This window comes from Fundulus heteroclitus, chromosome 7 (genome assembly GCF_011125445.2).
Source record: "Fundulus heteroclitus isolate FHET01 chromosome 7, MU-UCD_Fhet_4.1, whole genome shotgun sequence".
Lineage (NCBI taxonomy): Eukaryota > Metazoa > Chordata > Actinopteri > Cyprinodontiformes > Fundulidae > Fundulus > Fundulus heteroclitus.
The window spans coordinates 30,594,902-30,619,862 of NC_046367.1; the positions used below are offsets into that span (position 1 = coordinate 30,594,902).

Sequence of the window (24,961 nt, forward strand, 5' to 3'; positions counted from 1 at the left end):
AAAGGGTTACAACGGTATTCTCTAATACTCTGGGAACCCAGCGGACCACAACGAGAGCCATTATCCACAAATGGAGAAAGCATGAACAGTAATGGAGCTTCTAAGGAGTGAACTACTCTAAGAGCTAATCAAACACTGAGCCAGGGGGCCGCAGAGAAACCAATAACTACATCCAAAGCACTGCAGGTCTTACTTTGCTCAGCGTTTCTGATTATGCTATGAGAAAGAAAGTGGGCTAAAAATGGCATCCATCCATGGATGAGTGCTGTAGGCAAAAGCGGAACTTTTTTGGAGGAATGTGTCCCACTATACCCTGGCATATAAATGCAAACAGGATTTCAGAAAAAGGACACTGTGATGGTGGTAGTGTGACAATGTGTGTGATGTGTGGTAGTCGCTACGCTGCCACTGGACAACTTGCAGTCAGACGATCGAAAACATTTCAGGGTGACAAAAAAAACAAAAACAAAAAAAACCAGAAATATCTGAAATGGGGCAACCAGTTTTTCATGGTACTGTATCACAATGGATCAGTAATCATTAGACAAAGGTGAGATTATATAAAAATATCATTTATTATTTCAAAACAAAGTCTCCTAAAAATGAAAGGAAAGTTAAAATGGTCCATAGTTCCAAAAGGACACCCTCAATTGAAGAAAAGTCATATCTTCAGCATTTTCTATCAACCTAATTTGTGAAATTTCACATCTTCCGAATCCTGTCACACATTCTTGGTGGAAACGTCAGCTGTTGTTTGTCTTTGACTTCAGAAAAGGCTTATGAAGGACATCATAAAGTCGTCTCGCCTGTCAACACAAAATGTCAGCATTGTAAATCAGGATGTTAAATAAGCTTTTGACATGTTTACATGATGGGCCTTTTCTCAAGATGTATTTTTCACCTTTTGTGGTCCGAGGCCCGGACAGAGAACCAAGTCTTCTTTAGAGGCATTGATGATTCCCTCCACAGACTGGGGGAAAAAAGTACAACATATGTCATCTGTATACTGCCTGCATCATTCGATCAGAGTCAACTGAAATGGGAGCAGCTACCCAGTACTGAACATATTTCTAAGTTTAGACTTAAAAAAAAGTGACATTTTATTTAGCTTCTTTGAAGCGCAAGAAATATATTGATAATTCTGGAAACAGCTTAATATCAAGCCACCCTAGCATAGCCTTGTACTTTCTTTGCAGAAACACTCACCGAGAAAGTGGATAGCAAGGTGATGGCATCCGTTTTGTTTACAGATTTCACAGTGGTCAGGCAATCTGTAACCTTTAAAGGAAACAAAAAAATCTGTCACGTGCTAGTCACATGTTGATTCAGCTGTATTAGTATTATATAATCTTTCTTTCATAAATAAGAATAGTTTTTTTTGTGGAAATAAAAGAACAGCATTACCGAATTTCAGAATACAAACTTGCACACGTACCTTTGAAAGATAGTCTCTTTCTACTTGCTCCTTCAGAAGGTCTGCTGGCTTCTTCTCATATGACTTGTATGTTTCCAGGTAACGTCCTGCTTCTTCTGGACTGTTAATTCAAGATTAAGAAAGAAAAAGGAGAGAAAAATAGCCAAAAATAAGATGTATATGGCTATGTAAAGCTTATCCAAGTGTTGTCATGCTTAATGTATACCATTAGGCAACATGTCAGAAAGTAGAGCTCATCTACTCTTTACACATTTTAAATATGCTAAAGCTGGGATAAGCAATTTCTTCTTAAGAATTTAACACAAACGGTTTCTCTGAGCACTGATGTGTCATTTGTTACTTTTACCTCCAAGCCAAGATAAGAGTGCAGTCAGCCATGATACAGATGCTAGCCAGTTCCTTTAATGCATGATGAGGATCTTTCTGTAAATAAATAAAAGATATACATTTTATTGTAACACATTATTCTTACTGATGAATCAAGATTATTATAGTTTGACAGTATACTTTTTTGCAAAAAAGGGACAATTTCTGCAATCTGTTTTTTTTTCTTTTGTTGCATGTGGTGCCAAAAATAGTAACCAGCTGCACTGTCGTATGCAAACTCAATTCTGTGGAAGCACGATATACTTCACAGATGAACAGCTCTGCAAGACAAGCTCACGTTGAAACAGTTTAACAGTAAAAACGGCATCCCTTCCTCTCTGCTCACAACTTCATTTTTGTTACCGGTCTGAACACATCTAGCAACGAAGAGTTCAAGAGTTTTAAACGACACGTGCAAATAAATTGGCTAACAATAACTAAAGGAAATTTGGAATCAGTTCATGTTTATTTATCTTTGCAGTCATTTCAAAATAATTTTTAAAATAAGCATAACTTGGAAATAGTCTTGTTTATTACGAGGACACAAACTTAATTTGAAATCCTTGGATGACACTTTTTATTAGAGGGCATATCACAGCAAATTAAAAAAATGCTAGATTTCGAAACACTTTAGAAATATACAGATTCAGACAAATATGTCCCATTCTACTATAATGATTATAGTGTTTGGCTGCATCTCCTGTACCAAGCTTAAATGTGAGAGCACTGCTGTTGTTATTAAACATTACAACATTACTTACCACGTCTACTTGAACCAGCAACACACGTAAGGTGAATGAATTTCCAAGCTGCTTTAAACGGTCATGGATATAGTTTGGGTTCAAGTTGTGATACCTCAGACTTCAAATCCGGTCCAAAGCCATCATAGAATAGAGAAAAATCAAAACACAGAATACAGTGAGGGTTAGGGTAAACTTCACTAATCAAACAAAAATACATCTATCCATGCAGCAAAGAAAATTAAATAATTAAATAAAAAAATACTATTTACAGTTTAGGACAGAGGTGCATGACATCCCAATGTGCTGTCATAACATCATCAGTGTATGCAATAATAATAATAATAATAATAATAATAATAATAATAATAATACCAGATTGTACTGATTTCTATGCAATAATAGCAAGCACGTTTTAGGAATTCAGCCAGGCCAAAATTGAGATATTTGACATCCATATGCATAAACAACATAAGTCAGAGTCAACATAAAACAGAAACAAAGTCCTGTTTAAGAACAGCAGTCGGACTGTTGAATTAAAAGAAGAACTTTGGCATTAATAACATTATTGTTGCACAATGTCTCCCACCCCATGCATGAAGCTGTTGTAGAACTGGAGAGCTCCTTCAGTGACAGACTGCTACATCCTGAATGCACAAAAAAGCGTCATGAGAGATCCTTCCTGCCAGCAGCTGTTAGACATTATATCCATCACCGCTCTTAACAAACTCCCATCTGCCCTGCTGGTAATTGCAGTTTTTGCAATCTGGTAAATTGTCTGTTGTTGTACTGTTATGCAAAAACACACGTGCACGTTTTATTTTCATACAACCCTACTGAAGGTTGCACATGTCTTTAATTTGAGTAAGCTATTTTAATAAACGTACAATATTTTATAATTTCAACTGTATTGTACAGTCTCTTATTTTAATTTTTGGATTTATTTTAGTTTTTTCCTTTGTGTGTATCTGCGTTTGCCTTTCACTTTGCTGCTGCTGGGACACCTGAATTTCCCCTCGGGACAAAAAAACATATCTCTGTTGCATTATATTGTATTGTCTTCTATTCTATTTAAGAAGCCTTTAAAAAAGCTTTAAACTTTTTCTTTTAACAAAGAAAACCAGATTATAAACTAATAGTGATGTGTTCTGTACTAGTTTGCTATGAAATCTGTAGAGCCATCATACACAGAACCTAAACCACAAACTTTCAAAAAGACTAGACAAATGTGCCATATTTTGATAGTAAAAGCCCTAACTTTAAGCTTTATTGTTTTTTACTAAATGCTTAATATGTATCCTGAAAGTAAGGATATACTCTAGCCAAATACCAAGCTATTTGTAGGTTGTTACTTTCTCATTAAGCTCTCTTCCTATGGTAGTAATACTAAAGATTCTGAAATTTCTGGATCTGGATGTCCAATATTTTTGAAAAATTTAAATATGATTGCATATGCAATCATATATCAAAGTACAATTTGGAATTACTTTTTATTCAATTAAAATCCATTTGTCAGGAATTGATGCTTTGCTTGCCAATAACTCCTTCAGTTTGCGGGTGAGAAACGGCTAAGTTTGGACAAGGTGAATTTAAAGCTCCTGATATAACAAAAATGTTTATATGCTGTTGCATAACTTTCCTCCATGTCTGTTTTAGGACAATTTGTTCCGAGGACAACTTTCTTGTTCAGTTAATAGCCGCCCAAACACCACCCACCTGAGGAAAAGAGCACAAGTTGTCTGTCCCAAGACATAATCAGGCACAACATCTCCAAACTCCCAGGGCACGCTCCTCACAAACTTGAGAATGGGATTACCCCTCTGCAGAGGCAAAAACAAACATGCGATGCAATCTTAAACAATTAATAAATCAAAGCTGATAACCATCAATAAGCACGTGGATGAGATTATACACAGTTGCACATATAGACCGATACATGTATAAGGAGCACTATTTCACCACTAGGTGGTGCTTGAGCACTGTCTGTAGACCAAAACAAAACCCAACCCCTCTTTTCCCTTCTTATGTAACAATACAAAAAAAAGGTTAAAAAATAAAACAACTGGACTTCTATTCTGAAGCTGAAGACGTTTCACTTCCCATCCAGGAAGCTTTCTCAATTCAAAATGTCAGCAGTGGTGTGCGTCGCCTTCTGTGTGCATATTGGTAAAGTACAAATACACAGCAAAGCAGCATCACTTTTCAGAGGAACATTTCAAGTGATGAAGTGAGCAACTCATAACTTTATAATGCTGTTAGCAAGAAAACATTTTGATCTGCTGGGGTGCTCTCCGCTGCTCTGACGGTGGTATTTTAGGGCAGGGAGGTGCTATGTGAACAAGAGACTGGAGAACACGCTTCATCTGAAATATCATCACCTTTAGTTCTTCACATCATTATTTTTAGTTCGATTTAAAACGCTGAAATTTCCCTTATTGCTCCTTTATCACGTCCCAGCTTACCTGTCGAGGGCTGACAACAATGCTGTTCCCAGATCCCACTGGTTTGGGACCCAGCATGAGGCTTGGATCAGGCTTGGCACAGCTCCCCTCAGGCAGCACCTGTTTGTCATCGTTCTTTTTCACCTCCTCAAGCTGAACTTCAGTCTCTTTGACGCAGTCTTGAACCGATTCAGATCCCCGGGTGCTGGACGACACGGGCTCTGGTTCCCCTCGCTGCAGACTGCTGACTCCAGATCCACCTGTCCTGAGCACTTTGGGGGGAGCATCTCTCTGTGGGGCGGCAGCCGCAGTTTTTTTACTCTGCACGGCGTACTCTGCGTAGGAGAGGGGCTGCGCACACGATTTTGTGACCGGCTCTGTGGCAGATGCACCTGGAGCGGTTGTGTTTTGTTGTCCTTTGGATAAAGGCTGAAACTGTGGCTTTGGCTGGAAGACAATCATACAACGGTGTTTTTAAAAAGCGCAAATCAAAAAAAAAAAAGTGAATTGGTATAAAATAATATGATCCACGATACCGTTCTGGAAATAGCATTTTGAAAGTGGATCTTTAAAATGAACGTTCTTTTAACAGGCGGAAGAGCTAATCAGCTAGCTACAGGGCTGGTTGCTATACAAAGGTAAAATACGGACCGGCGTTCTTTCTTTGGTGAAAGCAGAATCGTCCAGGTTGATGTGAAACCGCTTCTTCATGTCTCCGGATTTATGAAAAACGTTTCGCACAAAAACATGCTCTAAATATATCGGCAAACTTTTACAGACATCTCCAGATAGGTACAGAAAAGAGGAGCGCGCCGCTCACACTTCCGGTACCGAAACTACCACATTAAAAGCACGGTCTACAACAACATGAATCAAGCTCAAAAATGTTTTTCCTCTCTTTTTATCTTCTTACTACTGATTATTCTGTCATTGAATAAAAAGCAATTAGGTAAGTTGCGTAAAAAGTAGCATTTGCTATGTTTGAGATTCAAACTGACCTACTATCTTGCATTACATGGACTTTTTTTTATAAAGTGGAGAGAGGACTGAGAAACACAATGAAATATCTCCTTTTTTGCAGGCTTTGGACAAAGGATCCCAAAATATATACTTCAAATACATTTTCAGTAAATCTTTAATGTCAAACTGCACTGTCTTTCCACATTCACTTCACAATTGACCTATAATTACTTATTACACACTGCCTACTTGTGACTTAAAGGCTGTATGCTGCACAAGATGTCGCAAGTCTCTATTCTGTGATGTGCACTCCTGTGGAACTTAATGTTGCTAGTGTGTGTTTTGTTTTCTCAGAAGGCTTTTCTGAGCATCCTTCCTGTTGACACATGTTCATCTGTGTAAAAACAGCTGCTCTGCCTCGTTTCCATGTTGTGGTTTGCAGGGGTGGAAAGTAACTGTAATTAAGTACAGTTTTTTTGTACTTTGTGCTATTTTAACATTAACAGTAAAATTGTATCAAAGTAACTGTACATTTACTTGAGTACATTGTTTTGGAACTCTTTCCACCTGTGGTGATTTCACAGCAATAACTCATAAATCACTTTCTTGGAATCAGCTTGGACATTTTTGTCAGCTCCTCTGATGAGAAATATGCGGGCTTTATTTATTTATTTGCATGATTTAATTTCATAACTGTATAAACCTATTAAAATATATGTGCCAGTTATCCATCAGCTTTTTTTGTAATAAAGAAATAAACTTAAACTTTAAAAGACATTTATTCAGTATAACAAGATCTACATGAGCCACGTGTTTGTGCTTAGCAATCTTTATTTCACTTCTATAATTTTTTGGGGGGAAAAAAACCTATAACTTCTAATATTGTTTTTGAATATTTTTTAATTAATTTTTTTTAATTAATTCTCCATTAGTCAAAAACCTAAAATGTGCCATCTCCGTTGGTTATTAACCAAAAGGCAGGTTGTTGCAGGGCATCACTGAACTAGCGACTATTAACACATGTAGTTGATCCTATTAATGGTTTTGTTTTGGAGAGAGACTGTGTTAAATGTGGAAAGACTGGCCCATGTGTACGTCGAGAGAATAGGTTTAGGTTGATAGTGATTCCACCCTTTGTTGTTTTCCCCTCCTTCTCACCACATGTGCATTGAGTGCAATCACTGCTACAATTAACTTAATGTTCTCACGTTTTTTATGTCCATGGTTATACCTCGCCTCATGTTTTTGTTAATCTGTATCATCTTTTCTTTTTTTGTTTGTTTATTTTATTTTAAATAGTTTCTTCCAACCTTTTGAAGCTAAATAGGCTCAGATTACAACATGCAGAGAAATATATTGTAATTAGCTTGTATTGCTAATAGTGGCTAGCCCCCTTTCACTGAGCGTATCGGTGGTAAATCCCTCTAGTTTTGAATTTGGAACTAAATCACAGTTAACTTCGCAAATAATTGATACTAGATCTCCTTTTTGAGACACTCCAAGTGACCCTTACAGCATGAAAAGCTGGGCTTTTCGTGCTCAGGGCAGGTGTCTGCTGTGTTGTTGCCTGGGAAACAGTGACGCAGCCGTTCAAACTGCGCAGCATGGCATGCTGGGATACCTCTTTCCATCATGGCGGAGAAGAGAGTAGGCTAACGTTGACGGTTAGCATATTCAACAACTTCTTGATTTCGCGCGATTCAGCACCGTATTCACCTGGCCTCGACACTCGCATCTACACGAACCGGAGCGTTTTGACTTAAAACTGGTAAATATGTGCTGCCCGGTTAAAAACTATGATAAAGGAGCAAGCTTGCTTTGTTGACATCATTAGCAGCTCTATATTAGCTTTATTTGAGCTGTTAGTGCGTTGTCGGTGTGTGGTGTGTGAGGCCGCGTCTTCCTACAGGAAGGATATTTTGTCTCTTGTGGCTAATAATTTTGTAAACGTTTTAAGTCGTTTGTGGAAATGGTGCAGTGCGGTGTATTGTTTTATTACTTATCAGTTTAAGCTGGCTAGCTAAAGCCAACGGCTGCCGTATGTGGGTGAATGTTAGCCAGGGCATTGTAGGCCTGACACTGGTCAACGTTATCTAACGTGTGCACGGGTTGGCGATGTGCGCAACTTTGTTCTCATTTCGCTTCGCTTTCAGCGCCTCGTTTAGTATTTAGTCCCGTTTTGATCCGGATCAGCTAAATTGGTTAGATTCATTCATTTTAGATGTAAAACAGATTTTTTTGGGAATCGTATCGAGTGCCGCTTGTTTTGGCATTATTTGATAAGGTATTATCCATGAAGTGTTATTATGTGGTGTAACCATTTGCATTACTCGATGGATTGTTGCCGTTTGCAAAGCGTAGTTTAGATTCTAGTAAAATGCAGAGTCTGTACGTTGCAAGCAGATACGCACGCTGTTATAGACCCATCGTCGGTGTTTCCAGATCATCGCACATGTTACGTAGTCCCAGTGGCTGAGTTGCATCCGTGTTGTCCGCGCTGTTCCAAATCAAGTGCACTGCTGTTTGAACTGTTATTCCCTTACAACAAAGGTGTTGTTAATTAATATTTCTGAATAATTTGTGAAAATCCTACTACATGAAATGTTTTTTAAAAAATTATATTTTCTCAAAAGCAAAAAAATAACTAAAAATAATTAAAACGCATTAAAATACCTTTTGATGAACACTCAGATCATGTTAGTTGGTTAAAAGTTAAGACACTACAGCTATTTAAATACTGAAAATTTATGGTATCTAGTGTCCACCAATTTAGATGAAATTTAAATAAAAACATTAATGGATTATAAGATGCAGAAAATACATTCATAACTTTACAATTCCTTTTAAATAATATCATGAACTGTTTAGCAGATGGTGTTTAGTTAAGGATCTGCTTTATTAATAGTTAGAACAAAAGTCAGTTAATTTTAGGGCTGGGCCAAGTGGCCAAAAAATATATAACAATATATTACTTATATATTATATACTATATATATTACGATACTATATAATTACAATATCAATATAAACAAAATAAAGCTTCAGAACTACTGCCAAGAATGCTCATAAGAGAAGCCTGTGCAAAAGTAAGACGATTTCTTTTGCTATGACTATAAAATTCCTCCAATATAACATTTTAGCTATACTTGCTTTAAAAAATAAAACATAAAACTCCATAAAACCCAAAATGTCAGTCAGTGACAAATGTTGTAATCATAGACTTTGATGTATAAATGTCATATTACCTTTATTGAATCAAGTTATATCGTGATGTATATTGATATTGAATTATTGTCCACCCCTAGTTAACTGACTTAAAATAATTTATTCAGCTACAAGATTATATTGTTTACTGTATGATATAATATTTGTACTACTAAAAACAGCAACAGATGCATGAAACAAAATTATAATCAGATTGCACAAGTCAAATTGAACGTTATATTTCCTGAAAATCCTGAAAGTGGAAAACTTTTCCAATTTACAAATATGAAATATTTTCAGTCTTGATTGCATGTGGGTTAATTCAAGGATATGGTCACTTATCAAATTAAAAGCTAAATTTTAATTTTAAGCTTCTAGATATGTAAAACTAACTGGCAGATTATTTGGTTGGTTTAAAAGGATCTTGTCCTGTATATCAACAGGGTTTTGTTGGACCTAAAAACCGTAACAATAAACTACAGCTATGTTATCGGCAATAAAAAGTGATAACAAATTACATTTAAGCATAGAAGATTCTCCAAACTGAAACCCACAATAGCAGACGTATAGCTGATTTTTACTGGCGGATGGCACAATCACCAGTTAACCAATTGGACCTCATACAGCAGCCACAGCTAATATTTAGCTTTTTTTTTTTTTCTTACAAATAATACGTTTTGTCAAACCTAACTTGGGATGCTTTTACATTGTGCAGAAATTTCTTACATAAAACTTTGGGACTGTTTTCTGAAGTGGAAGATCACTTGAAAGCCTTTGAGCAACACTTGTCAGTGTTGGCTTAATTTGTTTTTGACTGAGATTGTGTGTACCGTTTTAGTGCTTTTAGGGCTTCTAAAACTGGCAGCAGTTTAGCTAATGGAAGGGTTTATTTTTTTAGCTAAATTGTGGTTTGAAGCCAATATATTAGCCAGCTGACAGACGAGCAGTGCTCTTTTGCTGCCAATGATATGCACGTGTGTGAATACTAAATGCATAATAAGTGCTGTGTTTAGCCATAATGCATCTTTAGAGCCTATTAACTTTGGTTTCTTTCCCAGCATTGATTAAGAGAGATCCACTCCAGCGTCATTAAGAGGGTCCTTTACCACATTTCTGTGCTGCTGCGATGGAATGTGCAGTGGAGGTTCCATCAGGTACGTAATGTGTAGCACTCCAATGTCTGCATTTAAACAGTATCTATTTATTTATTTTTAATGTGCACTTTTTCTATACACATCACATTTTAGAAAACTAAATTACGTTTTACTTCTACAGTAACTTTTTAAATTAATATCCTGTGTGTTTGATAGGATTCAGTTGTAATTTCTTGAAAGAATAATTTGCACTAGCATTTACAAAACATTGACTTGTTACTGGACATTAACCACCTGAGGCTGTTAGGGTATCATTTCCTGGAGAATTGCACTGTGTTTTGTGGATAAGAAAAACAGACTTGTTTGCCTTAAATACTGGGTTATGTATACAGGTGAGGATGAAAAGCCTGAGAAAGACGATGTGAACGCCAAGGAAGGCACTGAGGTACCCCACAAGAAAAACAAGAAGCACAGGAAACACAAAAGCAAAAAGAAGAAGCGGAGGAGAAAAGGCGAGAAGGAGAGCAGTTCAGAATCTGGCGCCGAGTCAGATGAAGAGCCTCCACCTCCACCGAGAAGGACCACTAGAGCCAGGTCAGAGAAAAATATAATTTGTTTTTTTATTAACATTTTGGGGATGCAAGTTTCCGATTAATGAGGTAATGTAACGATTGATCTCATCGATCAACTAAGGACTTATTGAGGCCATTTACAAAACATCTGTGGAGAGACTGGAGGTATTGAGGGGTGGTCTACATGAAGTCAGATTCCTTGTTTTTGCTCTTAGACTTGGCAAATAAAGTTGATTCTTATTAAGCATAAACGACTAAAATTTCATCAAATCATTGACCCTTTTATTCACCAAGAGACAAAGGTATCATCTATGGTGAGAACGTCAGGGGACATGTAAATAGTGACCCTCTGTGCACAAAGATACAGAACAGACATGGTTATGGTTTTTATTTTCTATCAAAGAAGATAAACTACATTGTAATTCATTAACCTGATCCCCAATTCAGAACTGGATTATGCTGCAGGTACGGGGAGGAGTTTTTTTTTTTGGTCAAGGCCCACAATTGATTTGCTGTCATAATATTTTCTTAATATATATACATACATCATAATAACACAACAACAAAATAAAAGGAACATTGGGTGAAAAATATATTATTCAATATATTAGACATGGAAAGTAAAATAGGTTCATCTTTTGTTTTAGTGCCAGATTGGCAGCTGTGACTGGAAATGAACACACTGGACCGAAGGAAGAGAAGAGAAAAGATGCAATTATTGGTACGTTGAAGTGACACACAACCATAATTTGTGTCTTCTTTAAAAGAACCCAATGAATGCCTTTGTAATATTAACCCTGGCTGTTTCCTGTGGTGTAGATGCAGATGGAGGCTCGAAACCCAAAAAACATAAAAGGCAAGCTGCGAAAAAGAAAAAAAAGAAGCGAAAGAAAGATGAAAAGCAAGAAAAAAAATCGTCACGCTCGCCTTCTGACAGCAGCTCAGCTTCAGGTTCTGACTCTGACGGGGAAGGAGGTAAAACAGCGGGCAATGGGAAACATTCCCAAGTTGCCGTGCCTGACCTGAAGGAACCAACAAGCCGACCGAATCCAAAAGGCGACCAAGAGGAAGATGAGGTAGCTCCCATCTCAATGCAAAAGCCTGAATTGCCAGAGGTTAAGAAGGAAGAGATAGCAGACATGGATGTGTCCTGCACACAAGAGATGGTCAGTTGCACCAATGAAATTGAGAAGGATAAGAGATCACCTTTTGTTGGCCAAGATGAGATAACACAGACAGATAGTGTTGTGGTTAAGAGTGAGAGCAGCTATGGAGAGGCCAAATTCATGCACGCTCAGGAACTACCTGACATCATCCCAAAACAGGAAGGTAGTACTCCAAAAGATGACCTAATCCAAAAAGACCAGGCTAGTTTGCTACAAGGGGGAACGGTCAAGGAGCACGACTCGCCCAGGTCTTTATCTCCTTCTAGGGGATTAGAAATAAAGAAGTCAGAATCGGGCCCCAGTCGGTCACCGTCCCCCTGTCTTAGCAAGCAAGAGGCTGAGGTTCAATCAGAAGAACCTAAGAAAGAACGGTCTAGAACCCGTTCTAGGTCAAGCTCAAAGGAAAAGCTGCCTTCAACTCCTCAGAAGAGTCGAAGCCCCTCTCGCTCCAAGTCCCGCTCTCCCACTCCTAAATCCAAGAAAAAAACGCTCTCTCCATTCCGAAAGTCACAGAAAACAACCAGCCGCCGATCCCGTTCCACCTCCCTCTCTGTCACTCCAGTGAAAAAGGGATCAAAATCTCTGAGCAAGTCCAAGTCTCCTAAACGACGGCGGGGTTCTGTGTCCGTTTCCCCAAAGCGACGCAGGAGCTCTCCCTCACCCAAAAGAAAAGTGTCACGATCCCCTAAGCGTGGAGGGCGGAGGTCCCCCTCCCTGTCTCGGTCTCCAAGGAGAAGACGTAGGTCAAAGTCTCGTTCCCGTGGGGGCAAAAGGCGCTCCAGGACCCGGTCACCAAGGCGAGGCGGCGCAGTCGGTCGACGTTCATTGTCACGTTCCATCACAAAGCCCCGCCGTTCTCACTCTAGGTCTAGACGCCCTCTTGCTCGCTCTAGATCAAGATCAACAACAAGGCGTGCAGGAGGCAGACGCTCCAGGAGTCCATCCTTGTCACGGCGCAGGAGGTCCCCTCCAACCAGGTCCCGCCGCTCACGGTCTCGGTCAGCTCGGCGGAGCAGACGGACCCGTTCACGATCCATTGCAAAGACGAAGCGCAGCCGGCGCTCCAGATCCAGGAGTCCTCGCAAACGGACCAAATCAAGAAGCCCACCCCCCCGGCGGCGATCCAAATCCCGTTCGGCGGTCAGAAGGCGATCTCGATCGCCTGCAAGGAGGAACCGGTCACCACCGAGGTCAAGCAAGCGCTCAAAGTCCCGCTCTCTGTCTCGAAGACACCGATCACCGCTGCCGAGCAAAAAGAGGTCAAAATCTCCAAGAAAGAGTGGACGGAGGTCGAAGTCTAAATCTGTCTCTAGGGGGTTGAACAAATCTAAATCCAGGTCTAGGTCTGAATCAAGTGATGGAAGGTCTGAAAGTTCCTCTTCAGCCAGATCCATATCTTGCACACCAGTTAAAGAGAAGAAGGCTTCTCCTCCTGCTAGAGAGAAGGCTTCCCCTCCTGCTAGAGAGAAGGCTTCCTCTCCTGCTAGAGAGCAGAAGGCTTCCTCTCCTTTTAGAGAGAAGGCTTCTCCTCCTGCTAAAGAGCAGAAGGCTTCCTCTCCTTTTAGAGAGAAGGCTTCTCCTCCTGTTAAAGAGCAGAAGGCTTCCTCTCCTGCTAGAGAGCAGAAGGCTTCATCTCCTGCTAGAGAGAATTTTTCCTCTCCTGCTAGAGAGAAGACTTCCCCACCTGCTAGAGAGCAGAAGGCTTCATCTCCTGCTAGAGAGCAGAAGGCTTCATCTCCTGCTAGAGAGCAGAAGACTTCATCTCCTGCTAGAGAGCAGAAGGCTTCATCTCCTGCTAGAGAGCAGAAGACTTCATCTCCTGCTAGAGAGCAGAAGGCTTCATCTCCTGCTAGAGAGCAGAAGGCTTCCCCTCCTGCTAGAGAGAAAACACCAGAAGTGTTGGAAGTGTTCAGACCTGTTGAAGAAAACGGATCCCCTTCTGTTGAAGCAGGTAAAACATTTTGAGATAACAAAAACAAAGTCATACATAGATTTAAGCTGAATGTTTTCTTGATGGAAATCTTCAGATTTTGAACTTGCCTTCCATTGTGGTTGTATCCAGCAGGCGATCAGCAACCATTGCCCCCCGCAGCTGACGCCAGTCCCCAGGGCGGGAGTTCCCCAGATAAGGCGCAGGATGAGCCCGTTCTGGTTCAAAACGTGCAAGGTCCCAGTTCAAGATCTGCTTCCCGAGAGCGAGGCAGTGGCTCGGATGCTTCCGATTCTTCCGAAGGGTCAGATGACGATGAGGAATCTCCAATCAAAATTGTGTCAAAAAGCAAGAAAAGCTCCTCAGGTTCAGCCTCTCCAGAAGTACCAAAGAAGCCGCTTTCCAAGTCCCGCTCACCCGCTGATCGCAGGAAAGTTTCTCGCTCAACCTCAAAGATTGCATCCAGAAGAAAGTTGTCCAGGTTTGTATTGTTTGATTTGTTAAATGGTGACAAGATCTTAAAGGAGTTTGTTGTCTGTGAGCTTGCCAAATTAAGTCTTCAGGAAGTGTAAAATACCTTATTAAAACTGCATGCCGCATTAGTAAATGGAAGAAAGTTGATTCTTGACTTATTCTAGACATTTAGCTGCTTGAATGCGTGCAGTTATTAATTCTTCCAAATGTTTATCGTTCCATAGATCCAAGTCTCCAGTTAGGAAAAGAGACTCGGTCTCTCCGTCACAAAGAAAGAAGCGACGGTCCAAATCTCGGAGTCCCGTTCGACGGCGCAGATCCCGTTCACGTTCTACCACGCGACGCAAGCGTTCTGTCTCCAAGTCACGAGCTAGAAACCGCCGATCCAAATCCCGCTCTCCAGCTCGCAAGAGACGGTCCCGTTCACCAAATGTTCGGGGAAGGAGGAGATCCAAGTCCCCGGATAGGAATAAGCGCTCCAAGAGCCGCTCCACAGGCCGGAGGAAAAGATCCAGATCGGGAGACAGAAGCAGGCGCTCGCGGTCCCGCTCCTCAGATCGCAGACGCAGGTCAAGGTCACGAGGCCGAGGGCGACGGCCAGCATTTCGCAGTCGTTCGTTTGACAGACGAGACAGATGGAAGAGGGAACCAAGTCACTCTCCGGTTGTCATTCTCCGCAAGCAACGCCGCTCAGGGTCCCGATCTCGACGCAGCCCTAGCAAGACGCCTCCAAGGCTCACTGATCTGGGTAAAAAGTTTATTTTGTGAATAAAGAAAGTGTATGCACCTTCCTTCTCTTTTGCCCTTCCCTTTGTCTCATTTTCACCCCTTCTCTTCTCAGATAAAGACCAGCTGCTTGAAATAGCCAAGGCAAACGCTGCCGCCATGTGTGCCAAGGCAGGGGTTCCCATTCCTGAGAGTCTTCGGCCAAAAGCCATTCTCCAGCTCCCTCTCCCAACGCCATCCCCTGCCCCCATTTCATTACCTTTACCTTTACCTCTGCCAATGGGCATGGGAATGCACAACATGTCCAGCATGGGTCCAATGGGCTTACCAAGTATTCCTGGAATGCCCACAATGTCAAACATCACCATGAGTGCTGCTGTGGCAAGTATGACAGCAGCCACCATGACGGCCGCCTTGACCAACATGGGTGCGCTTGCAGCTATGCCGCCCCTTGCCCCTCTTCCCACCATCACTAATAAACCACCCCCTAGCCTTGCCCCACCAGCGCCGTCTCTAAACATGGACCACATCGAGGAAGCAAAGAGAAAAGTCACTCATCAGGCCAACATACATACCATTAAGGAGCTGACGGAGGTAAGTGGATCTTAGAGTGTAACGAAAATTATTTCCCTCTGGGATTATTAAAGTATTTCTGATTCTGATTAAACGTGTTACAGAAAAGAAACAGTAAATCGAAACGTTTGAGTTTCCACACCTTTAATTTAATTTTTTTAATGTTGTTTGGTTAGATTTCTACTGAGAGGACCTGAGTGCTTTAAAATCTTGTATCTTAGTGATGCTTAAGCTAAGTCCTCAGTGAACCAGCCATCTTTGACACACAGTATGATCAGAACCACCATCAAACATCAGGGTTTTCGTTTATTTTAAAAACTTGATTTTCATGTGGGAGTTGACCAGAATTGAAAGTGCAATCAATTACAAGCTGTGAAACATGCCTGTAAAACAATATGCAAACACTGAAAGTATAGCAAAATAAAAGGCTTCACTTCCCTTGTCTAACAAAAAAAAGTGAATTAGAGTGCTTCATATTAGGGTAAAAAAGTTTTCCTTACAATATTTTGTCAATATATTTTCCTAAACATAGATTAAGCATTGAATGCTGAATCTCTCTTCATGGAAGCCCAATGAGTACATTTGCAAAATAAAATGTTGTCTTGACATAAATCAAATCTTAACAAAATTGTATATTTGAATTAATCGATTAAGTGGATTTATCGCCCAGCCCTTATTATGTGTAACCGCGCACAGTACTCTACAATTTCCCTTGAAATACATTATCGGCTTGCATTGCTGACGGACGTTAGCCTATTTACTACTCACCTAGACTGCAACAGTTAGAAAATTCTGCAGGTTTTCCCATTTGTAATTGTAAGGCACTTGCCTCAGCCTGATGGATGGAGTCTCCTTACTGTAGATGCCCCAAACGGACCCATATTTTAGGCACAACATGCTAAACTGCAAAGAGATTGTTAGAAACCTAGATTAGAGAAGAATGAAGAAAATGTGGATTTGGTGCAACAGGTACGAGCATTTTAATAACATCGCAGTTGCACGATTTTTTTAAATTCAGAGACGTTAGCACTGATGTTATCTGAAATAATACTAATATAATAAATGTCACCGAAAAGCTTGCATTGTTTTATTGCATGCTTATCGAGCAGAAATGCCATCTGTGGAAAAGTGGAAAATGTATTAAATATTTAAATTGTATTTTTTTTTTTTTTTTTGTTTAAAACTAACCAATGTTTGTTTTTGGTCTTTTTTTTTTTTGCCAGAAATGCAAGATGATTGCAAATAGCAAAGAGGAGATGGCTATTGCTAAGCCCCATGTGTCAGATGATGAAAGTTAAAGCGATCAAGGACACAAGGTGAGATCTTCAGTTTATTCTTTCATTTCTTTGTCTACTTACAAACAAAAACAAGGTTTGTTTTAGATCACTTTAATTCAAGTCACAATACCTGAAGCCAATGTGTTTCATGAACAAACACAGGCGCATTTCAATAAATTTGAATATCAGCGAAAAGTTGATATATTTCAGTAAATTAACTCAAAAGGTGATGCTCATGTTATATAGAGTGATAAAGTATTATTTTCTGTTTATTTAGAAGATTTCGTCTTTTCAGTTACTCATAATATTACTATTTAAGGCAAAAGAAGAATTGTTGCAACAGAAATGTTGGCCTAGTATTTTGTATGTTTATATACTGTGATCATGGTTTTCTGAACTACTGCATCAGTGCAGTGGGGCATGGAGGTGATCGGCCCGCCAGATGGTAATGAAGCATAAGTTGCTTCGAAGGCAGCCTTCGTTTCATCAGCATTGTGTCCCTCATCTGCCTCCTCGCAGCACCTTATAGGGTCATAGGTTTGCTGACCAATCAAAAACATTGATGCTTTGGTCAATAAAGCAAGAATAAATACCTGAAGCGCTCTAAAATTCACCCTTCCTAGACCTGTATTAATATGCACCTCAGCTCATCACAATGAAAGTCAACAATCCACACCAAGTGATGTCGCAGAGTGAGTTGTCAGATAAGTAATTAACAAATCCGCCGATGTCTCTAACACCACAGATGTAGTCGGTCATTTAAATTGCATTATTATCCAGACATACAACACAGCTGAAAGTCAACTGAGTCACATTTCCCCCAGTTATTTCCCCTAAAATCGCCTTTGCAAACCCGCATGTAGAGCTTTACAGACACAATAGGAGGGGAGAATAGACAATGTAGGACAAAGCAAGCAGCAACACGCATAGAGGCTTTAACCCGTAAAACAGCTCCACAGTAAAGCTGATGGCTCACTTGCACAACTTTATTAGTTACGTGCACTGAGGTGCAGAAAAGCGACAGGACATCCCACATATATAGAGTTTGTGCTTTGGGTGAGTCACTTTATAACGCAGGGACCCCAGCGTGTTTAATTGGCTCCAAAAGCTGTGACAGCTAAGATACCTATAAGAAATAATTTACCCACGTAGCATCCTGATGATCTCTGATCCAAAAATACATGACTTATGAATTTCTTGTTTTATTTAGAGGTATTGCAGCATGGTAATCCTTTGTTAAAAAATCCTATACTTACAGTATTCTACGTAGCTTTTTAATTGTTTTATATGAACCAACAGCAGAGCTGATTTTAGTAATGCATTTCTTGTAGCTAAGGTTTCTAAGTGACTTGATGGGAGGTCAGTAGGTGAGGCTCCACTGTTTCCCACGTTGGACTGTTTTCACACTGTCAATTAATGTAGATAGAAATGTTCCAGGCCACATCTGAAGGTAGTCTGAAGAAAACTGTCCTCTGTTGTTTTTTTTTTTCTCACTGCATTCACACCAGTATTCGACTTTGTCCAGACACGGCTGGGTTCAGGACGCACATAATTTCTAGGTGTGAACCAACACCAGTCCATGACTTACTTGGCTTTCCAAATCATAGATGACTTTGGAAACTTCACACTTGGCTTTAAGCACTTTGGATTCTGTGCCTCTCCATTCATGCTCCTGACTCTGGAACCTTGATTTGATTCTGGGACTTACTAAATTTACTTTCATCTGAAAACTTTGGACCACTGACCAACAGTCTAGTCCTTTTTCCTTCTAAGCTCACGCAAGATACTATTAAAGCCGTCTCTGGTTCAGGAGTAGCTTAACCCATTTTTGTCTGGATTTGTCTTTGTGTTGCAGCTACTGAAGCTCTGACGCAAAAAATTATGAATTTCTCCCAATTTTTTGATTTTGCTTTGAAATCTTCATGTTTATCCCTGTGGTTTGTGATACCAGTGGACCATAGTTTTTCCTTCCACTAAACTTTTCATTAATGTGATTGGATATAGCACATAATTGGCCAGCTTCTTTAGCATCTTATGTGGGCTATCCTCCTTGTGACTGCCTATTGCTGCTGGACAACTGATAAATATGCAATTTTCCTTATGAATGTAGACCATAACGTAACATTTTAAAAATGAAAAAATCCTATTTATTGGTTTGATTGGTTCTGGGAAACTGATTTGTTGGGGTTTATCATCTGTAAGTTACAGCCATTAAAATAATAAATAAAGAAATAACTGCTTAAAGTAGTTCACTGTGTGTAACTAATCTATATACGAGTTTCACCTTTTAAATTCAGTTACTGAAATAATTGCCTTTTTTAAGTGTCATTTATAGAGATGCACTGCATATTTAGTCAATCTTATGCGTGTCTATTTTCCATTTCCTTCGTTTTGGGATTCTGTGTTTTTTCATAACTAGAGGGGTTCATTTCAGCAGCATTAAGTGTTACACTTTAAACGTTGTTGAATTGACATCTATTGCTGTCAGTTTATGATTGTCTCCGGTGAAGTGGGGACATTTCTTCATTTAGGATCCAGCTAACACCCAAATAACTTTCAGCTTCTTGCCTTTCAGCATCTATTCAGGAGTGGGGTAAAAAAAAATTAACAAATGATCTGTACATATCGGGCAATTTTTCTGTATAGATTTTCTCTTTTGGCTTGGTTTTCTCACTGTTGCTCCTTTTTCTGTTATCCAGTCTTTACTTCAGAATCAATCATCATTTCTGATTAGCCGAGTCATTTGTCAATAACTCATTAAAACTCCCTGAACCTTTGTTGAGCGCGTGAAAAGACTTTTAGCAGGTTAACCAGAAATGCCGTCAGTTTCAGCAAGTTGTTGGATTAAAAGCAAGCCATAAATCCATCTTCACCTCTTTATTTGCTTCTTGTATGCCACCAAACACTGTTTGACCAGTTATAGTAAGAATAATGTTCTGTGTTAATGATTTTTTCCCCCCTCCAAATACTAAATATACCTTTCCTGTTTGCAGCCACTTCATTTGAACGACTGAGGCAAAATGTAGGATTCTCTTGAAGGACCTTCTTTCCCACAGTCCTCTCTGTTAGCCCGATGGTCTGACAGAGCGGTGAAGCACCCTGGTTGTTGCAGCTACAAAACATCGGAGCGCCAGCAAGGCCAACTGCTCCCCACTTTGTTGTTTTGTTTGTATGAGAGCTAGAGACTTGCAGACTTTCACCTGTTTTCCTACTGACTAAACAGGCCGCACTGAGGTGCACAGTTGTATGACTGTACAGTGAGTTTTAGTACGTTTGTGTCGATGTCTTTCACCACCATCCATGCAGAGCAGCTTCTCACCTAGATAAGACAGTTAGAAATCCCGAGGAAGAAACGAAATGAACTAACTTCTGGGACGAATGCTTTTGTATGCGTTATACATTTCTCCGAAACTGTTATACCTTTAAGTTTTTTTTAGGATTTCATTAAACAGGCTATTCCTTGTTTTGCTGTACTCTTTTCAGTTATCTGTAACCCCCTGTTTTATGATCAAATAATGCAAAATAGGTTAAAAGAAAGTATAGCTCCTCACTTGTGATGTCTTTATACAAATTAGGAGTCATAAAAGTAAAAACAGAATGCAAGATCCCGTTATTTAGAACATTTCAGTATGTTGACTGCAAAGGAACTACATAACCTGCTGTCCTGCTTGTGTGCAGAGTACAGCACCGATGTCATCTTTGATCTGCTATTTAGTTCTGAACGGATTTTCCTCTGGATTTAGATCTTTGTTTTAAGATCATTTTAGAGGCACAAACTGCTTAGGTTATGTTTTCAGAATAGCACCCATCGGTTAATATGGATATCTTAGATGAGTGATCAACTTCGATGTGACGATGAACCCCCAAGCTCTAGTAATTTAGTTTTTTGTTGTTTTCTTTTTTGTTTTTTTGTTTTTTATCCGGGGTTCTTCTAGCTTAAGCTAAAACGATTACACAGTAACGTGTCCTTAAATACGTTGCTCAATAAAACTCTTCAAAAACATTTCACTTTCATTCAGATAATACACGTTAGTAGTTTTAGATGAATTCAGTAGTAAATTTGACCCTTTTTTAAGTTTCTCATTTAATTTTATCACTTTTTTTAAATCTCTATGATCTTTTCTGCAGAAAGCTGACGATATCCTGTGAAATGTTTCCGACAATCAGGGTATTAAGATGCTTGCGTTAAAGGTCAAACAATGGGTACATGGACATGCATACACCTTCTAGCTTTGTTTTCAGGTGGCTTGTTGGTTAAAAAAAGGTTATTAATGTGGAAACATTAGAGCCCAACAAACCCAAACATTTAAACACTTAGGACCTGGAAATGCTCTTATCTCAGCCTCACTCGTGTGCGCGTGCTTGTTTGCCCCGTTGAATAATCGAAGAACAAAGACAAACTTGGTGCTCATAGAAAAACAACAACTGTAAGGGACAAGTGTATTCTGATTAAAATGAGATATTGTCATAATTATCTTCATTGGCGGGGTATGTAATTGTGATTCCATGCAGCTTTTTCACTCTCATGCCCAAGTTTGGTAAAACTATAGAAAACGAGCTCTGAAGATTTTTTGTCAACTTTAATTAAACTTGCTCTGTACAATGTCTTGTTATAACTATCATAACATTTTAGGGTTCTTTTTGTTTCTTTTATTTCAACATGATATTGTTGCTTGCTTTGTATATAAACGTGTTGATGATTATTAAAAACCTCAACAAATCTGTACACACCATTTCTCTTAAATTCTTCACTGGTAGTAATTGAATTTGACTGTGCAAGTTTCAATAAAATTTGAATTATTGATTACCGGCTGTAAAGCTATTTAAAGAACGGCGCAAGAATGTTTCGGCCATCACCATTTTTAATAAAGGGATTTAAAACTGAAAAGCTGTAAGATGTTATCAGATTGGATTCAAGCATCAATACACAATCTGAGTCAACGTTTAAAACTGATTTAAAAGCTGATCAGCTAAATAAGTCAGTGACCTGTAGCATAAATGCAGTAGGTCATTGATGTTTCTTAGCTTGGTTAAAAGTAATGAAAGTATAGATGTCTTGTGCTTCGATGCTGTAATTCCTGCGGAGTTTCAGAAAAGAATCAAGGATGAAAAGCAGCTGTAGACAATCTCTCCTACAGGTGGCGCACTTTCTCTTTATGTCCTCTGCGAGCTGGGGATAAAATTAGCATTTCTTTTCTATACCAAGAAAGTCCAGTCTCCTGTAGTCAATGACACTGACATGCTATGAACAGCAGGACAACGAAGAGACTTGAGAGACAACCATTCATTCACTTTCATGCCTCTTTAAATGTTTAAAATATGTTTTTAGAATTGGGGAGGAAACCAAGTAAGGCTTTTTATAAAGAACCCTGAAAACGGTATGATTTAATTACAGCTGTAACTTGTGTTTAAAAAAAATATTGGGCACCTGGAACAAAAGACCCTTGTGTCCTGCAAGGATATGGCTGGTGACAAAGATGAAGCTGTCACTGGGTATAAATGGTGTATTCAGGAAATTTAATGTCAGGATGGACAGGGTTTCACTACTGTGTGGAATTACAGGCAAATTAACTGTAAAAAATTCAAGGAAGTATGAAAGGGAATCATTTCATCCTTGCTTTTTATAATATGCTGGATAATATTTGCATACAAAAAGTGGTCAGTCCATTGCTCAGTTCTTTCTGAAAACGTTTCGACGCCTATCCAGAAATCTTTGTCAGTTCTGGTGGCTTGCGCTTGAGCAACCAGTAGTTGTGCTGCTGTTTTTAAGGACATGGAGGCCCATCCTCCTAAGCCACTGAGCTATATTATACACTGGAGTGCTGATTTTGCCAAAATACTGAAGTCACTGGGGCTTAAAACTTTTAAAATGTCAAATGCCATATACTTTTATGTTATGTTCTAAAACTATCAAGTACTGAGAAAGTCATGTGCTGAAATATTTTGTATTTTATTAATTTAAATATACATATATAACATTTATAAATATATAAATAACAATATACAAAAACATATTTACATATATATATACATATACACATATTTTTATATACATATATGTATATTTAATATGAATAACACGTAAAATATTTCAGCACCTAATTTCCTAGTAGTTGATAGTGTTAGTAAATCCACTGACTGTAGAATTACCTGTGAAACATTTTCACAAAGCCAGAAAACTGCTTGTTGTTGCAACCAAATCCTATGGGATTCTGTGGGAGTAGCAACATGGCGGCCAGTGACTTCAGTATTTTGGCAAAAGCAGCACTCCAGTGTATTATATAGCTCAGTGTCCTAAGCACATTCTAAGTCAGATGGGCATCCATGTCCTCAAAAACAGCAGCACGCCAGCTACTAGTTGCTCAAGTGCGAGCCACCAGAACTGACAAAGACTTTTGGATAGCTGTCAAAACGTTTTAAGGAAAAACTCTGGTTCCCTTCGATTTAAGCCTGTTTGCTGTTGCGATGAGCCGGATAACTGAGAATTTGCTCAGGCATTTCCTCTAGGTTGTTTGCAATTCTTTCAATGCAGCCTTTAGAGAACGTATGCTCCCTAAAGCAAGCATTTCAAATATCGCACATTTTGGCACAGGAGTGTGGTGTAGATGGATGCTTTCTTAAATTTTTTAGGGTGTTTTGACACCACTGTCCTAAAGGTTCAGTTGGAGTCTAAAGTCTGCCTTGCTTCCCTTTTTCTTGCTGGACAAGCAAAAAACTGCTCCTTCAAAGAGACATTGGATCCAAAGTAAAGTATGGTCTGCTGTCTGTGTACCTTGTGACCATACCCCTGCTGAAAATAAGACTAGCAGCTTGAAAGAGGCTGTCCTGAGCTCCTGCACCAAAGAACCTGAAAGAATTATAGATTCCCGAGATGAGACGTGTCCTTAATTATGTTGACGAAGCAGTTTCCCTTCCACTGCCCTGAAGAAGACGGCATTGAAGCTACAACCCTGCCTGCTCGAATCTAAACAGATCCTCGCCCCAGCCGCCATTTTTTCTCTGCTCATCAGACCTGCCACCACTGACTGGCCCTATCAGACATCCTCCAGTTCATCAGAACGGCTCATGTAAAAGGTTGTGTCTGGGCAGAGAAAATGAGTCTGGGTTAAAATAATTCAACAATTTTTTTATTTCTTTGCGTTTTACTTTGTGGTGTTAAATGTATGACTTCTTAAGGCCCCTGAGCCAAATGCTACAAATTAGTTTAGTAAAGCTGACCAGTGCTTTTTCAGTTTTATTGGTGTTTCCTCTCATTAACCTGCATGAAATACAGTACTTTGCAATAGTATTCACCCCTTTTTTTTTTTTTTTTTTTTTTTTACCTATTTTGTTACATTTCAACAGCTAAATTACATTTTTTGGAAATCTTATTTTGTGTGGTTGATCTGCACACAATAGTCTAAGAGGGTGAAGGGAAATGGAAAAAAAAAATTCACATGATCTGTCAGTATAAACACATTTTCTGAAAGACCCCAGAGGCAGAAGCATCACTAAGCTAGAGGCATCACACCATGAAGACCAAGGAGCACACCAAACAAGTCAGGGACCCTATGTTAAAAAGTACAAGTCAGGGCAGGACTATAAAAATATCCAAATCTTTAATGTTCCACCGGAGCACCATGAAGTCAATCATCTTCAGGATACGACAATAGGACCACAATGAGCTGTACTCTCCTTAGAGCTGGGCTTTATGGAAGAGTGGCCAAAATGTTTTTTAAACATTAGATAATGTTAAAAATAAGAGGGCACCTTTTGAATTTGCCAAAAGGCACGTGGGCAATTCCCCAAATGTAAGGCTAAAACTGAACTTGTTGGCAACTAAGGTAGGTGCTATGTCTGGGTCAGACCGCACACATCCCATCACCCCTAAAACACCATCTTCACAGGGAAACATGGGAGTGGCAGCATCATGCTGTGGGTTGAATACTTTAAAAGGCACTGTATTTGTAAGAATTTGAATCAATGCGTTATGTGTTACCATAATGAACTTTTGGATGCAAAAC

At 39.4% G+C, this 24,961-nt stretch overlaps 2 protein-coding genes across 2 annotated transcripts; one reads left to right on the forward strand and one right to left on the reverse strand.

Moving 5' to 3' along the window:
- Positions 1-555: 555 nt before the first annotated feature.
- Positions 556-5,821, reverse strand: ercc1 (excision repair cross-complementation group 1). Its single transcript, XM_012870685.3, has 9 exons — positions 5,634-5,821; positions 5,004-5,429; positions 4,258-4,361; positions 2,563-2,662; positions 1,782-1,858; positions 1,436-1,535; positions 1,207-1,278; positions 902-970; positions 556-806 (listed from the first exon to the last, which is right to left on the reverse strand). The coding sequence occupies exons 1-9, from the start codon at positions 5,691-5,693 to the stop codon at positions 744-746; spliced, it is 1,071 nt and encodes a 356-aa protein (XP_012726139.2). The 5' UTR covers positions 5,694-5,821; the 3' UTR covers positions 556-743.
- A 1,723-nt stretch (positions 5,822-7,544) lies between these two features.
- On the forward strand, positions 7,545-21,684 carry si:dkey-67c22.2 (uncharacterized protein LOC792544 homolog). The gene is made up of 10 exons (XM_021320663.2): positions 7,545-7,710; positions 10,205-10,300; positions 10,633-10,834; positions 11,460-11,533; positions 11,632-13,929; positions 14,041-14,389; positions 14,607-15,130; positions 15,224-15,702; positions 16,905-16,997; positions 19,952-21,684. The coding sequence occupies exons 2-9, from the start codon at positions 10,273-10,275 to the stop codon at positions 16,977-16,979; spliced, it is 4,029 nt and encodes a 1,342-aa protein (XP_021176338.2). The 5' UTR covers positions 7,545-7,710; positions 10,205-10,272; the 3' UTR covers positions 16,980-16,997; positions 19,952-21,684.
- Positions 21,685-24,961: the final 3,277 nt, after the last annotated feature.

What these genes read in the sequence shown, in the direction of transcription:
- ercc1 (XM_012870685.3), bottom strand. Translation starts at nt 5,693, where the DNA reads ATGAAGAAGCGGTTTCACATCAACCTGGACGATTCTGCTTTCACCAAA. An exon ending in TCACCAAAGAAAGAACGCCG is followed by an intron (nt 5,430 to 5,633) that starts GTCCGTATTTTA and finishes ATTGTCTTCCAG; the next exon opens with CCAAAGCCACAGTTTCAGCC. An exon ending in TGCTGGTTCAAGTAGACGTG is followed by an intron (nt 1,859 to 2,562) that starts GTAAGTAATGTT and finishes ATTTATTTACAG; the next exon opens with AAAGATCCTCATCATGCATT.
- si:dkey-67c22.2 (XM_021320663.2), top strand. Translation starts at nt 10,273, where the DNA reads ATGGAATGTGCAGTGGAGGTTCCATCAG. An exon ending in TGCAGTGGAGGTTCCATCAG is followed by an intron (nt 10,301 to 10,632) that starts GTACGTAATGTG and finishes TTATGTATACAG; the next exon opens with GTGAGGATGAAAAGCCTGAG. An exon ending in ATCCCCTTCTGTTGAAGCAG is followed by an intron (nt 13,930 to 14,040) that starts GTAAAACATTTT and finishes GGTTGTATCCAG; the next exon opens with CAGGCGATCAGCAACCATTG.